The following is a 17,341-nucleotide window of genomic DNA, read 5'->3' on the forward strand; positions in this document are numbered from 1 at the left end:
TGTTGAGTTTAAGCTTAGACTTGAGCTTTATTTTTTCAAGCTGATCCAAACTCAAACTGAGTCAAGCTTGAGTTCTATATGATTCGAATACAATCCTAATTGTATTAAGGATGGTGAAAAAACAGTGAAATTAAACACCTTTTAGGGCTTATTCAATTTCACACTAATTTAATATTATAAGATCGGAGGTTGATTCAAACCAAATCGAATTCGAACAAAAACCATCTCAATTTTGATTTAAATTTATAATATTTAGTTTAAACTAACTCAAACTAATGAACAATAATGACAGAGAATAGTAAATAATAATATTTAAGAAGGAGAAAAATTGTAAAAAAAAAAAAATTACCAGTGATACAAACGTGGACATTATTGTCAATTTCAAAATTGAGTTGGATAAATTAAAATTAGTTAAATTAAAATTAAAGTAAACAAGTAATTCATTCCACTAGGCATATCAACTTTTAGTGTTAACCTATCGGTACATAAAATATTCCTCAATTTTTAAGTTATCGTACAAGATGGGAAATTAAAGGTTAAGTTGATGACGACGTTATTGTCCTTGGTGCATGTGATGCTTGGCTTGTTGCTTGTTGCTTGTTGCTTGTTGAAGGGCATGTTATGAGATTTGGTGAAATGTATTTGGAGCATGATCCATGGTGATGGTTAATTTGGCCATTTCCTTATCCTGAAATTTGTGGGTATTCCAATTTGATCTACTCATTATTGTTAATTAGATTAATATTAATACTAAGAATAATATTATATATACGAATAATTTTTATTAATTTATTCATATAAATTAATGTGATATTATGTGATTGAGTGACTTTATAGTTAAAAAAAAAATCACAACTCACGGTTCGGCTCATCTCGATTGAAACTTGAGTTTGATGTTGATTAGTTTTTTGAGCTTCTAATCTTTAGACTCTATATGAGTAAATATTAATAAGTTTTTAAAATTTTCATTTATTACTTTTTTTTTTTTCGGTTGAATTTGAACCAATCTTTTATGTTTGAATCGAGATTTTAATAATTCAACAAGTTAAGGTTTTATATATATATATATATATATATTCAAATTAAACTTGAATTAGACACCACTTAACTATTATTAAACTTGCTTGAACCCCTAGTTTTATTATAATGTTATTATGACTAACAAACAAACCACTTACTTGAGATTATTGATTATTGAGTGTATTTTATGTGTAAATTATTAAATTAAAATTATAATAAGGATTATTATTGTAATATTGGCAAGCATGTGAGCCTCCACCGTCAATTCCGGGTCAAAAGTTGAGAATGAGAGGACCCACCCACCCACACTATCAAATCAAATACCCACTTGTCTTTTTACGGTTGTTTAAATATTAATTTCGCAAATAAAATTCATACAAAAATTAGCCAAACTTTTTCTACAGAAAATTAGGTATTCATCCACAATGATTTTAGGGGTTGTTTAATTTACGTATAATAAAAATCATTTTGATAATTTATTTTTTATTATTTATATTATTTTATTAATAATAAAAATTATAATAATTATTTATTATCAATAGTGATATGATAAATAATATAGGTGATAATCTAATTATCACATGTACTTTAAATATTAAAAAACTATTCATATAATCTTGATTTTATTATAATTATATTAATTTTTTAAACAAAAATAATTTTATTTTTAATTAATATAACAAGTAGAATAAAAAACATTTTAGAATAATTATACTCAAGGATATTTAAGTAAAATAATTTACTACTATTCTTTTATTATCTTTAACCAAATACAATAATTATGTATACCTATTAAATTTTATCAAATATAGTAATTATTTATACTCAGTAATCTATCTTCATGGTAATATTTAAATTTTAGTAATAAAACATTTTCTTAACCAAATATCTCTTTAAAGTCACAATGAGTGTTGACTTGATCAAAAGATTAGTCTAAATCTTGATCAGTTTGATCATCGATCGGATTAATAACATTATCAACATATTAGAGACATATATATATATATATATATATATATATATATATATATATATATATATTAAAATGAATCAATCTAATATAGAATGACTTCACCACATACACATACTCGAACTCAAGTTTCACTATTAACATTTTATTTCGAATGTCTAACTCAATTAAAAAATATACAATCAATTATTATATAAGTCTAAACATCAACACCAATAACAAAGTTAGAACAATATATAATCAATTGCTCTCGATCTAATTGATTATTGAATCTTGATTAAAGAGATTCAACCAACTAATGATTACCCTTATTCCATTCCTCCATTGCCAATACAATGTGGGTGGGATTGGGACAATCTAAATGCTACAAAATAGTGACTTTTTGGTAGAAAGTAAAACTCAAATCGAATTTGATGAATTTGATTGGCTCACTTGGTTAAGTTAAGACATACTTCCATAATCACAACAATCTCTTGGATTCTTTCCTCTTCTCTTTCAATCTTTCTTGGATTCTTCAAGTCTTTTCACCATTTGGTCTACCAAACTAAATCACCCAGAAAAACCCCACTTCTCATTGCATATCTATGAGCATGAATATAAGTCGTTTGCACCTCAGTTTGATAATCATTTAGCCAGGTTTGACTTTGTTATTAGCTAGTTGCAAACTCACCACAATAATAATAATAATAAAAAAAAATCTCTAAAAGTTTTGAATCTTAAAATGTTACTCATTGACTTTGAGTATAAAAAGTAATCAATTAAAAGATTTAAACTAAAGTCAACTATCCAATTTGAACTTGACTTTGTTACTCTCGTATGCACATTTACATAAAAAAAAAAGAATTCATAATTTATGTATCAATATTCAACAAAAATATACAAAAAACGTGATACATTTTTCTATCAACTCTTTTTTGTGAGTAAAGTCTTATGCTCGTGTATTTAATTCTTTTTTTAATATATATATTTTTAGTATTTATTGCGAGGTTTTCTACCTAGTATTTGTTTCTTTATTCCTTTTTCTTTCCCTTTCTTTGACTAGTGGCAAAAGTACTCGTTTGCTATGTTGGACTCACTGTAATTTGATTGAAAGTTGGGAAATTTCTAGTCTCAGAAAAGTAGAATTGGAATATTGCTTGAGTAATAATAGCTTTTCTTGTACACTATTGAGTTACAATATATCAATAATAATGTTTTATTATGTTATTTGATATTATTATATTTTTAATTTAAAATTATATAATAATATATTAATATCGATATTTATATATATATACACACACACACATTGATATTTAAATATATATTCATTATAAATATATGTAATTTTATTATTTTGTCACCCCAAGTTTTTGGTAATGTACCAAAACCCATTTGGAAATCAATTATAGCTGAGTCCCAAAGCTTTTCCAAAGTCCATTCAAATGAAATTGTCACAATAATACACTTCAACTATTGTATGTCAGGTTTATAAGTAGAAGTCGATTTAAACTGATTTGAATTCAAATAAGAATCAGATCGAATTTAGTTTGAATCCAAAATAATCAATTCAAAATTAAGTTCAACTCTTTCCTAATCGTTGAAAAAGAAAAATAATCATTCAAATCTAAAAGAATCGTTAGAAAAAGAAAAAAAAATACTTAATAAAGTGAACTTAGATTAAAGCTAAGTCAAACAAAACTCAGATCAAATCCACCTCTATTTATGAGAATGAACAGAATCTTTTTGATTGAATATGTAACAAAGTGCACATCATTTGCTTGTTCAATACGAAAAGATTCTTGGCATTTGCTTCAAGTCCGGGACACATAACACAAGAATCATAAGCATAGGTGAAGGGGTATCTCCCTGAAGGGGATTCAAACTGTTATATTTACAAATGACCTTAAAACATTCAACAGTTAGAGCAAGATCAGAAAATCATATCCAATAAATTTGCAATTGAACATCAGATATAAAAGAAAAATAACCTAAAGATACATGCAATCATTTACGGTACGTATAACTTCGATCAATTAACTCACTCGTAGTTGTCGTATGGTAAAACTCCCCCAAACAATATATGTACAAGCACCCGCATTCTCCCATCAAAAACTCTTCTGTGTCAAGAAAATAGGAAAGGACCCAGTTTAGGATTTAACCATGTAATCGTGTATAAATCTTGCCTCCATGTACAAGTCACTCCTCAGCAGCCTTCAAGGCTGGTTTGGTTTCTCTACTAAAGTGTCATCACCACCTGAACAAGAGAATGAATGTCAAAACCTCAATAATGTAAGCATTTATAACAGCACATCCTTGAGAATCTCTTCAACTATATCTCCAATAATGTGACATTCCAACTCTCTTCCCAAACCATTTATTTCTTCATCCATCAAGCCAGACCAAGGGGTGGATCCTAAATCATGTGCCACCATGTTATCAAGTGAAAAATAAGATCTGTCAGTAGGAGGGTATAAATATACACGAATGATTTCCCACACGGATTCCAACAATTTCCTTCCGTGTGGAGGTGGCAACAATGAAGAACCAATAATCTTTCTCCTGAATTTGGATTTGTTCAAAGGTGGTCCTAGTAAAATCGAAAGTGCTTCGTTCAGTAAGTCAAGTAACATTTTGCGATCACACTTCTTCTCGATATGATCCTTTATTAAAACTTCATTTTCTTCTGCTGATTTTCTGTAAGAATCTTCCACTTTTTCAAAGACTGAGTTACTTATAGGCTTCGCAAGTGGATCCCACCTCGATAAAGATTTATTGGATGAGCCATCATAAAAACCTGATGCAACAAGCAGGTCTCTTATGTAAGCTTCTGCCTGATCATCTAAGTCAATTATTTCAGACTCGGTTGGATCCTGTTCAGTATATATGTCCTCTGGCCGGTTGTCAAGTTGATTCAATTGCCTGCGCAGCTCTGTGTAGTCAAAAAATTAAAAAAGGCAATCAGAAAAGAGTTTCATAAATCAGCTTTCCTTTGTATTGGTTCATATTTCAGTTTTAGTAGACATTTTAATTTTTTGTGTTCACGAAACCATGAGCATCATACTAATGGGTACGTTCATACAAATGTATCAGCATATTATTACAGAAACTCAGTGAAACATAAACATCAGATACATCTCTCTTTGTATTAAGGAAATAACATTTACATGAATATGCACACACATGTATATGTTATTATGTTGCGAATGTCTGTTCTTTCCCCCACTTTTTCATGCACAACACCCATTACCAAACTGTTAGCTCAGATGCCAATCTGAATAAATCTGTGCTCACAAAAGCAAGTCAAAACATACAGTTCAAGGAATTCTTGGTTCTTGAAAAATCATCTTTCAGAATGTCAAATATTTCAACCAGGCAGTAACCGTATCATCATAAGGCCTAAACAGAAGTAAATAATAATTAAATAATCAAACTTTTTGCATAATTTCTGTGGTCGATACTGAGTGTAGATAAAAGAGGAACAGTAAATCTTGTTAATTGAAAATTCACTCCATTGTCTTCAAGTGTTTTAATTAGAAAATTCATCTGTTTATCTATAATTTAAAAAATCCATGACATCAACAAAGGGTTACATATGGCACCTTGGAAATATTAGCCATGAAATCAAGTCTTAGGCAAATATCATCACTGACTTCATGCATGCAGCACATTTGCAGCATCAAAACCCTAATATGTAATTTGTATAAAAGCTTTAGAAATAACGTTTCCATACCATTCAGATTAGAACTGATCTCTTTAAAAACCTGTGGTAAAGAATTGTCTTCTCCCAGAGTCACATCTGGTGTTGATATTGGACCGAGGAAATCGACTGGCCTCCAAAACTCTTCTTGGGAACTACTGCACACAGATGCAGGGCTTGGAGGCACCTCAGTGGAGTTTTCCTAAGACCACATGACAGGCAATTTGTTAATTAGATACAAGCAGAGATGCTTAAGCAAATCCATACCACAGTTAAGAAAGAAAAGGAAAGAAAAATGTTGTACTCTTACATGCCTCTCGCCCAAGTTCATGATCACTGTTGGTCCACTCAGGATATCTTTTACAGGGCTATATTCAGCACCATGAAGTTCTGTCATTGACTGAATCTTCCGGCCAAACAGCCTTCGCCGAAGAGTGAAAGTGTATCTGAGATTGGAAACTCTTTCTCTGAAATTAAACCTCTCTTTCTTCCTTTTTCTCGCATCCACTAACACATTGTCAATGGCTTCATGTTTCCTCCTGATTTGAGCACCAGTTAAAATATGACGGTCCTCTAGAAGAAGCTGCCCAAATGATGTCCCTGATACAGGGGCTGACAAAGACCTGATGAGATTTCTAGGAGACAATTCCCTGTCAAGCACTGCATTGTCATCTCCATGTCTGAATGATCTCATTTGCATATCTCGCTCATTTCTCTCAATTTCCCAGTGATTCCACTCATTTCTAGCCATTGAGGTGTCTCGTGATTGCTTTAGCTCAACCCTTCCATTATCTAATAAGGAAGATCTTGATCTGCCACTAACAACTTGGGCAACATCCAAATGTGTTTCTCTCTTCAGAACATTCCTTAGTCTTTCTGAGAGAAATCTCCTGGTATCCCTGTTGATGAACTCTGGGGAACTTGGACCATTAAACTGAATTTCACTTCTATATGATCTTGTTGATTCTGATCTGAGCAGATTCATTCCAAGGTCTCTGGTAACACTCTCTCGGACATGCTTTGCTATATGCTGAGCAATTTGTTTTGGAATTGATGGCTTTTCACTGAAAGGGGTTTCAATTCCACTTCCTCTGGCCACTGAACCTTTTTTAAGAGTTTTACCCTGCAGTTCACATTTTAGTCGATCCTTCACCTCCTCTAGAAAATCTTCTATGCTACTTCTCTCCTCTAAAGTGCCCACGGAATTAGTCCAGGACTCCTCATGGTCACAAATCTTATCAGGACCGGGCTTCAAGATCACTATCTTTGCCAGAGTAGTGTCTAGTTTCTCTTCATAATTCAACAGGGAGGATTGCTCAAAGTCTACACTTTTGCTTCTGCTTCTTAAAGGCGTAGATTCCTTTTGCTCTATTGGGAAGGCTTCTGCATTAAGTCTGTGATGTTGTAAACCATACCTGTCATATGATGTTGATTTTAATGTTCTACTCTTAGATTCTACAAGCTTCTCACTTGCATTTGCCTGAGAATTGGAATAAATTGCCATCTTTTCCCTGTTGAGATTCTCTTGTGCAAGCCACTGTCTAGGCATGCTGTCAAAATCAACAATCTTTGAACATTCCCTAAACCTGGCTGCCTGCCATACCTCAAATTCTCTCTTGAACTTCTGTAATTCCTCCTCTTGTGGATGTTCTCGAGGCCTAGGCCTTCCAAAATTTTCATCATTGCTCCATCTATCAGCATCTCTGTCTTTACTAGGGTAAATGGACTCAAGTTCCATATGCCTGGAAGAATCTGTGTTGAAAGAGAAATGATCAATTGAGCTCTTTCCATTCTTTTTCGAAACCTTGCTTCCTGCATGCTCATTCTTCTTTTTAATTGGCTGAATTACAGGTTTTGTATCAACTGGAATTACATCCATCCCCATCAGTCTAGCCACAATGTTAGGAGCACTTTGTCTGGTATTAGATTTTTTTGATACTTCCTCATTAATCAATTTCTTCATTGAAGCTGCAGTTGGATAAGAGCTCTTTTCAGACCAGTCTTCTTCCAATGGGCAGGAATACTGAATTCATGGAAAAGACATTTGAATTTGTGAGCAGAGAGGGAATGCAAAAAGAATAATTTATTCATAAAATTTAGTCTGCCTCAAAATAGCAAAAGAATGCAAAGTATAAGGACAACTTAGTATAAAGGAACAGAATGCTTTGTACGAGACTGAACTTGGATTAAAAACCAGAAAATGGAACTGAATATGAGTGAAACCATTAGGAACCTACTTTCATCAACATAGGTTAAAATTATTATGCATTATTGCAAAAGAAGTCACAATATCAGGGACCCGCAAGCACTGTTCAACAAAATAAGAGCAACATAAAGAGAATCTTACTGGCACATCTCCTACTGCAGGATAGGTGTCAGAATTCTCTACTTGCAGTTCCAAGCTATTACGAGGAGCTTCCAAGCCTGCAAAGTGGTTGAATCGACAACATTAATTTTCTAAGCCAAGCAGGGGAGATTTTTTTTTTTTTTTAAAGAGAGAAGATGACACAAATTGAAGTTATTTTCTCCAATTTTTCAGCCTACAGAAAAACGTTGACCCTTTCAAAGTTGCAAAGAACCTGGAGCATCTCTGATGTCTAAAGAGTTTAGATAAGTCTTGATAGAGCAAAAGCCTTGACTATGAAACTTCACTTTAAGAGATTAGACAACCAATTTTATATCACCATAAAAATTTAAAGCTGTTGTTAGGGTTGGTCATCATATGGCCACAGAATCAACAAGCTGTGCCAATGTGGCTTTTTACCATTAAAAACGGAGACTTAATCAAATGAAGCTCAAAACGCAGGTGTTTGAGGACCCTCTACCAAGCCATTCTTGAACCAAGATTTTTATATTATCAACACTTTTCCATTATGAGTACCAGAGAACAATATTACTTACCATCAGCATGTTTCTTATGTGCAAGAATTTTCCTCGCCATACTGCTCTGATTGAAATCAAAAAATTGCAACAAGCCTCCCATGCGGCCAGCAGTTCTACCAAATTGTGTTCATTTCCTTGTTACTGCTGTATCATCTAACTCTACCCCATCAAAATCGAGAAAAACTTCTTTCTTTCTTTCACCAAATGTGGTCACAAATTTTTCTACTCTGCAAAGAATCAAATCAACTTCATATCACCTAAAGAGTACAAAAAAATTGCAAAAAACTCACTTGCAGAAACTTTGATTCATTGATTATCATATTAAATTGATAAAGGAATTCAGTTGACGGCAGCAAATTTTAATTACATAACATAAGCATACTCATTGTAACACCCCTTGGCAAACAAACCACGTGAGAGATGATAAATATATATGTGCATCCTAAATCACTTGAGATGATAACAGAAAATTTGTTATGATGAATAATAAAACCACGATGGATTGTATACCCAGAGATACAATAGTGGCCTAACTATAGGACCGGGATGTTATACACATGGTCCACTAATCAAAACTGAGAATAAATGCGTCTGATGAAGAGGCTTGACATTGTGTTTTAAGCCTCTTAATTACGTCATTTTCCCATTCTTTGTTTGGTTACTTCTTCTGGGTTCTTGATTTTATACGAAAATAAAAACTGATAATTACAGTAACATGTCTGTAATCCAGAAAATAAAAAATAAAAAAAAAGTTGCCGCTTTTAATGGGGTAAAGCTGGAATTGAAAATAATGCAGCGTCAGATCACATCTTATTCTCCAGTTCGTATGCAACAAAACAATAACAGAGAAAAAGAATATGAATTCAATGTACTACGAATCAAGCACCACGAAAAAAATCATCACAAATTTAAAAAGAAAATTATTTCTCATCACCCAGCAATCAAATTAAGAAATTCAAAGAACCATACACATGGTTCCAATGAACAGAACCGTATCTATGAACATTTTTGAATCATTTAATCTTCATTCAGAAGTCAGAAGCCTCCAGTAAACTAACAAATCAACCCAAAAAAAAAAAAAAAAAACAAGTTGAATCAGACCACCATCAAAAGGACAAAAACTTTACTCAGAGTCTCAAAAACTTACCCAAAAAAACAGAAAGAAAACAATATAACTTGATCGCAATGGAGAACATAACACCAGGAAAGAAAATAGTTGCAGACAGACACTTTCTGGATCGTTTCACAAACAATGCAAAGCACTCCCTTTAAAACTTAAAAGCCCTGAAAACTGAAACACCCATCAAACTTATCGCCTAGACCAAATCAATAAGAAACATGAAGGGTGGGAAGTGAAGTTGAAGATTAAACAGAGGATCTTCTTGGATGAAGCAACAACAACAGTGGAAACTTGAAAAAGCAGAAGAATCGTAACAGTAGAACGTAAAAAAGCTCAGAAGCTAGTAATAATTATAAGAATGATGATGAAAGTGGTGATGATAAATTTAATAATAGAGAAGAAAAAGGTAAGCTTTTTGTAGGGAAGTTCATGGTTGAATTGAATAAGCTAGAAGCCACCCAGCAGAAAGCGAATGTTCCGCTTTCTATGTTTTCGATTTTTTTAAAATAATAAAAGAATATTGAAATGAAAAATTCTCAATTTTTTTTTTCAAATAGCCCTGTTTACAATAAAAACCTTAAGAAATAAAATATATCTATTTTAACTCTATTTCAAAATATTTTAATCACACTTAACTTATTTGTAAACATTTAGGGTTTTTGATTTTCAAATTTATAAATTTCCACACAAAACCTACTTTTGCTAACATATTATAAAAAAATAAAAAATAAATAAGCATATTATCTTTATAAAATTATCATATTATTTTTTATCATCATTACCAATACATATGGTCGGATACAATACTAAAATTGCATCAAAAAATTTTAAATCAAATACTAAAATTACAACGGATGTAGAGTCTAATTGCTAAAATTAAATCATATTACTTATGAAAACATGACTTCGTGTTCACAACATGCACTCATAAAGGGTTGTATACCCATAAAAAGGTATTATGAGAGAATTCGTAAATGATATTCATAAAAAAATTTTGAAACTAGTTTAGATCAATAAGACAATATTATATCTCTTTGTGTACAATTAAAATAAAATCATATCTCGATGAAACACAATTTAAAAAAAAATTACATCAAAGAAGTGTAATTTTATTGGATCATATTATACGGTTACACCTTTTTTAATACAATCCAATCATCAAGACAAATTTTCTTTTAATTTGAGAGAGAAATGAGGTGTATAAGCTTTTGCTATCAGTTTTTTTTTACATAATTAAATTAAAATTTAGATAAATATTTATAGTTTAGGATTTCATCAAGTGAGAATGGCTTCCCGAACCTTGTGGTGGAAAATAATAATCTATTTTAAAATTAATCATTAATATGAATGATGATAAGAGTCAAAACAAAAGAAAAAACAATTGCAAAGAGAATAATTAAGTAATTAATAATAATAATAATAATATAATTGCGAAACGAACAGCACATGGAGAGTTGATTGTGCGCACAACACTTCCATTTGGCGCCATTGAGCATTATTCTTATTCATCTGCATATCCAACTCATTACCCACCATACAACCTCCCGAATCAGAGCCGTCGGATTGAATTTTTTTAATTGGAGGGAATGTATCAAGTACGTTTACTTATTAGATTTTATTGGCCGCTTTTTTGACCATCACGTTTCGCTGTTTGACATACACGGTTTGTTGTCTTCGAATCTTACATAACCTAAATCATTCATTTATATTTGTTAAATTATGAGTAGAATATCATCTCTCATAATAACAACTTCTAGTAATCCAATAATTCCATTGAATTTCTCTTGTGTGAGTTTAGAGTTCAAAATTGAAATTTTGTTTTCATTGAAGCATAAACCAATGATAAATATGATCCAACTAATGGTTAAAATTAATTTTAACGATGAAACTGGATTGATTTAAGATTAAATTGAAGAAATTATGTTGCATCATAATTTAACTATTAGAAAAACTAGTATGACTATCATAGTAGTTAAAAGCCATTTTAAAAATTTTAATTGATTTATATTGATATTATTGGTCTGCCAAATTGGTCAATAAGGGTACACCATGATTTCTAGACAATAGGGTCAAAAGATATACTATAAAATATACACCAATTTTCTATATATTAATATACATATTTTAGTATGGTATAATTCATAACACTTATTAGTAATCTGTCTAACCGATCAAGAGTGTAATTAGAATTTTTAATTAATAGATAAAATATATACTTATATTCTCTCTACCAATAACTTTCCAATGACATTATGCATCAATTCAAATAAATTGAAGCTTGATTTGGATATTATAAATTTGATCTAGGTTTGGTTTGACTCAGATCGAATCCACTACTAATTTACTGTAAGAAGCATGGAAAAGTGAGGTTGGGAAAATGAGTAGAATAGATGGAAGAACTAAAACAAAGAGGGGAAGAGTGTTGAAAGAATGATATGGCAAATGAGTGCAAAGAGAAAGAGAGAGGGAGATTCCCAAGGAAAAGGCAAGAATATAACAACTCATGGACATGATGAAGTTAGTCATGGTGGAGGCTTAGAGAGCTTAGTTGTAAAGGAGAAAAGTAGGGACAAGGGAAGAAAAGAAGCCTCCTCATCTCATGATGGTAAAGAGCGTTTGTCATGTGGGTGAGTTTAGGGTAATGTGTGATTGACCTATTGCATTATTGGGGTCTTATGGCTTTTAACAGATGAAATGGAGCAATGCTAACTTTTAATTGAGAACAAGAAGTCTAGGGCAGGTAATTGAGGACAAAAGTTTTTCGACTATAAAGTTGTATATTCCTCCATTATTTACAAAGGCAGCTTTTTCTATTGATAGGGAGCTTTAGTATCAATGCAATTAGGGGCAGATTCCATCTGGATTATTCAAACTCAGATTGATATTTGACTCAATTTGAACTCTTTCATTATGCTAACATTATTCAATCAAAGCTCGCATCGTTAGTAAAAATTCTTTTTTGATGAGTCATCTTTTTCTTGTCTAACGATTTGAACAAGTTCAATCACAAACTAGCTTTTGTGTATTTGAGTTAAGTGAAAATTTACTCTTGCTTGAATTTGACTTAGCTCAACTCATCTTTTTCTTGTCTAACGATTTGAACGAGTTCAATCACAAACTAGCTTTTGTGTATTTGAGTTAAGTGAAAATTTACTCTTGCTTGAATTTGACTTAGCTCAACTCAATCCCTAAATGCAATAAGGGTTTTCTCCTATTGTTGGGTTGCTCAAGTGCTTTCACTTTGCTTCAAATTTCTTCTGGGCTGATACTAAGAATTGGGCTTTCTTTCTGATTCTGAATACAATTATTCTATAATTTTAAAAATCTATTTAAAGCTAATTATAAAATCGCTTAATGGGACATAGTAAAGAAAGACTCATGCATAACCAAAATTTTCTATATTTGAGGGAGGGAATCAGCATGAGAACTACAAAAATGCAAGACACAGCTAGATTATTGTTTTGTAAAGTGTGTTTTCTTTCTTTCTTTCTTTCAATTGCCATAGACGATCTCTGTCTAAAGCAAATAAAAAGTATGAATTTTCTTTCATTTCTTTCCCTATTTCAGAAGCATTGAGGAAAGAAAATAAATTCCACTTTCAAAACAACCAATCCACACATTGAAGAGAGAAAAGGAGGTATTCAAGAACAAAACACATCTTAATGCCATCAATTCCGAGCAAATAAGTAGATCTGCTGCTCAGGGGACTTCTCACAACATAATATATGTATTTAAAAAAAAAAAAAAAGAAGATACAATGCACAAGGGCATACCCAATACAAGGTCAAAAGACCGTGTACAAAGGACCATATACAAAAAGAGGTGCAGGAACAATCCCCCCTTTCAATTTCAACCCCATTACAGGAAAGGGTTGAGATAAAAAAAGAGGGAGCCCATCAAGAAACAACAATCTAAACAAGATGCAAAATGACTAACCATGCAACTGAAAAATGGAACACTCAGTTGTTTCATTCATACCATAAGAAAAGAAAAACCATGAAACACTCCATTAATACCCACTGAGAAGTCATACATGTTGTAATCCATTAGACCATACGTTCAAGAATGCTAATAGTCCGTAGCCCCAATAAGATGAAGTTCAACTCATTGCATCAAAAAGTTAACAAATGTCGACCTTAAAGATGCATACAGGTGGTGAGCCCTCAAGATGAGAATTGCATAAAAGCTCCTAAGAATAAAAGATGTTATCAGAAATCCATCACTTTGAGATGAAGGCTGACTAGGAAACTCCAACAACATCAAAAAAGACAGTTGTAAACCAATTTACAATTATCTTAGAGATACAATTATATAACACAATACAACATGAGATCAGTTGAACTGGAATATTGCGTGTTGTTTATGGAAGGCAATTTTTTTTGCCCAACTGGAATATTGTGCTTGCGGGGGGGATATTTTGTGCTTGTGACTGGGAATTGCAACAGGAGGGTTGGGATTTTACTTTACACATTCGGCAGCATGGTGATGGATTTATCCTTAAAAAACTGAATTGGATTTTTAGCAACACCTCACGGTTTTCTAAGTGGTCAAACATTGTCTCAAACTTTTTGCCTTGAACCATAGTGCCGTGGTGAATCGTTTTAGACCCCCATAGATCAAGGTGACCGGTTTTTTTAAATTTCTGAACTTCTGAGTCAAGCACACAAATTTCATTGATATTTTCCAAAGGGTTTGAAACGAACCTTTGACTGGTAATCCTATGATTACAAGGAAGCTAAGTGATTTGAAGTAAGCTCTCAAGTCCTTTCATAAAATCACTAGTCCATAGGAAAGCCCAGAACATGATCTGATAGATGAGAAAGGGAATTGCACTAACAACAAGCACAATATAGAAGTCTGGGCGTTAGATATATTAATGCACTTCTCTCTGCCCCAACATAGCCTCCATCGATAATGCTTCCAAATTAATTCGGATAAAGTTTCTAAGAATATACTAAGTACTCACTCCTATGATTGCCCTCATTGCTAATGAAGATATTAAGAAAACCATTTTTTCTCAATTCAAGATGATAAAGCCTCCAACCCTGATGCATATAACTTTCTTTTTTTTTTTAAAAAAAGCTTGAAACATTATTGGTGCTGACTTTGAGCTACAATGAGATATTTCTTTGATGCCAACAACATGCTTAGATGTGTTAATGCCACCGATATTGCTTTTGCTCCCAAGGTTAAGAATTCGATAAACATGGGTGACTTTCAATCAATCTCATGCTATAATGTGTTATAAGAGTGCACCTCTAAAGTAATTGTATATCAGTTCAAAGTTATCCTCCCTGATGTTAGTAGAATTTCCTAATCAACCTTCATCCCTAGGGGATAGACCGCAAATAACATTGTTTGCCTTAGGAGCTTTTACGTAATTACCCCATTTTGAGCACCCTACAAAGATGTGCCCTTACAAGCATCCCTTGCAATTACAAAAGCTAGACAACACAGTACTGAAAAAGGAAAAATAGGAAAGAGGCGAGGGATCCGATAGCTTGTGGGTCAATCAGAGCTCTTCAATTACCTAGTTTGACAAACAACATAATTGTATAAAATATACCAATGAATTGGAAACAAGAATGACCTTTGACCAAAAAAAAACCTTCAGAACAGTGAAAGGCGAGTGTATATCAAGATTACACACTTTTTAGGGATATAGCTGTGACGAAAGTGTACCAGTAGGTATATCACAACTAGATTTTGGAATTGGAATGGAAGCCAAAAGTGGTAAATTGGGTTTCAAAACTTTTTGAACAATGATGAATCAAACAATTCCATTTTACCAACTTCATCAATGACAAAGTGGTCAATATCTTCCCTAACCAAATAACAAAATGCAAGCCTTTAGACCTTCAAACAATAGCTTCAAAATATTCATTGAAAATATAACCATTCAACCAACAAATGTAGTCCTAGTAGAAGAGTAGCAAAAATGACCTCAGCAAGAGTAATTTGTCGATCACAAATTATATCCACACATATTTAACAAACAAAACAAACCAACCTGCGATTCCTGCAATGCCAATGACTCAAATGATGCTACATTGACTTTGCATTTCCTAACAATAGGCCATTTGGGTGATTTTGAGCTGCCACTGAAAAAAAAGTGCTTCAGTAGAAAATGAAAAATATGGCATGAGAAAAAACTCAATAGGATGGGAATGACAATAACTAAGAAACGAAATTTCAAAGCAATTACAAATCATTATGCACCTTCCAAAAAAGAACAAAACATGATTTCGTGACTTTGGATATAGAATCCTGCTCAGGAAAATTTTTATCTTTGAAAACAAAAAATTTTTAAAAAGTAATGATAATAATTTTGCAAACTTATAGCAATCTCAGTTAAGACCCAACAAACCCACATGATTAAAAAACGACTAGAAGCAATAAATCAAAGAGAGGGACAAAAACATGAAATAATGGTGGAGGCAAGTGGGCTTGTATGACCATCTAATGTAAGAACATTGAATCCAACTCCTTATTAATAGTAATTTCGAAACCAAATCACCAATTTTATATTATCAGCGAAATGAACAGAAATAAATGGAGCATTACTAAGGTTGAGAAGCCCTGAACCTTAAAGTTTGCGCTTGAGACTCTTGACAGTCAAAGTGATGTTGCCAACTCCCTACACAAAGTGAGAGAATTTAGATTTTAATTCAATAAAACTAATGATTGACCAGGGTTAGAGATATACTCGCTAGAGAGGCCATCACTAGGTAGCATTTTCCAAGGTGTGCTATTTTTATTTCTGAGGGAAGGCGAATGAGAGTGAGCTGTTGAAAGAGAACTTTAATCTATCTTTTAATTTGTATATAACACGTTTGAATAGAATTCCTCTAAAATACAACATTAAATTAGCCTTAAAAAAATTAGGAAATGTTTATCTGTTTGATATGTGATAAAATCTATTTTAGCTTGAAAAGGAATATGAAAAGTAGTTGGAAACAATTATGTTATTGACTTACAATGAATTCATAGTTAAAAATTTTAGGCCATAAGACTTATCCCCGTAAAAACCAAAACTCCTATATTTTAATTTTTAAAATTTTAAAAATCTATTTATAAACAAATTTTTGTTAAAAATTTTAGTTAAAGATAAAAACAAAATCATCATTTATTAAAAACTAAAATTTTATCATATTTTTCTCACCAAATTAAAAAATCTCATCATTTTTCTCCAATCCAAAATTTAGAGAATGACAAATAACTCCCTAAGGTTTGTTTTTCTTTTCTCTACTAACCATTCATCGTCTCCAGCCATCCTCCCTCCCACCTTATCTCTCTCTTATCCATTTCCTACCGAGATAAAGACAAAATAGTCTTTGTCGCAGACAAAGATACGTCATTTTTATCTCTCAAATGAAAACTCGTCATCTTTATCTGAGAGATGAAAACCAATCGTTTTTGTCTGAGACGAAAACAATTTCATCGTAATTTTAACCGAAGACAACTAAAGAGGAAAGGGAGAGATAAGACAGAAGAGAGAACAACCAACAACCAAAGACGACAAATAGGGCTGGACTCGAGCCAAGCCAGCTCGAGCTCGGCTCAGTTCGAGCCCGAAACGAGCTGGACTCTACTCGGCTCGAGCTAACTCGGTAGATTTTTTTTTTAATTTTTTATACAAAACGACGTCGTTTTGATCTATATATATATA

At 32.3% G+C, this 17,341-nt stretch overlaps 1 protein-coding gene across 9 annotated transcripts; it reads right to left on the reverse strand.

The window, feature by feature from the left end:
• Nucleotides 1–3,681: 3,681 nt before the first annotated feature.
• LOC123199126 lies at nt 3,682–16,529 on the reverse strand. Of its 9 annotated transcripts, none has more exons than XM_044613984.1 (8): nt 16,379–16,529; nt 16,258–16,309; nt 15,683–15,767; nt 8,571–8,779; nt 8,017–8,093; nt 5,980–7,692; nt 5,703–5,871; nt 3,682–4,901 (listed from the first exon to the last, which is right to left on the reverse strand). In XM_044613984.1, exons 4-8 carry the CDS (start codon nt 8,650–8,652, stop codon nt 4,270–4,272), a joined length of 2,673 nt encoding a protein of 890 aa, XP_044469919.1. In that variant the 5' UTR covers nt 8,653–8,779; nt 15,683–15,767; nt 16,258–16,309; nt 16,379–16,529; the 3' UTR covers nt 3,682–4,269. The 9 variants fall into 9 exon arrangements, 8 of the variants coding, with proteins under 8 accessions (XP_044469919.1, XP_044469913.1, XP_044469915.1 ...); XM_044613978.1 differs by having other exon boundaries at nt 15,683–15,773; XM_044613980.1 differs by having other exon boundaries at nt 15,683–15,787.
• Between the last annotated feature and the right edge of the window lie 812 nt (nt 16,530–17,341).

The sequence above is a fragment of the Mangifera indica genome, chromosome 16 (assembly GCF_011075055.1).
Source record: "Mangifera indica cultivar Alphonso chromosome 16, CATAS_Mindica_2.1, whole genome shotgun sequence".
NCBI classification, from domain to species: Eukaryota; Viridiplantae; Streptophyta; class Magnoliopsida; order Sapindales; family Anacardiaceae; genus Mangifera; species Mangifera indica.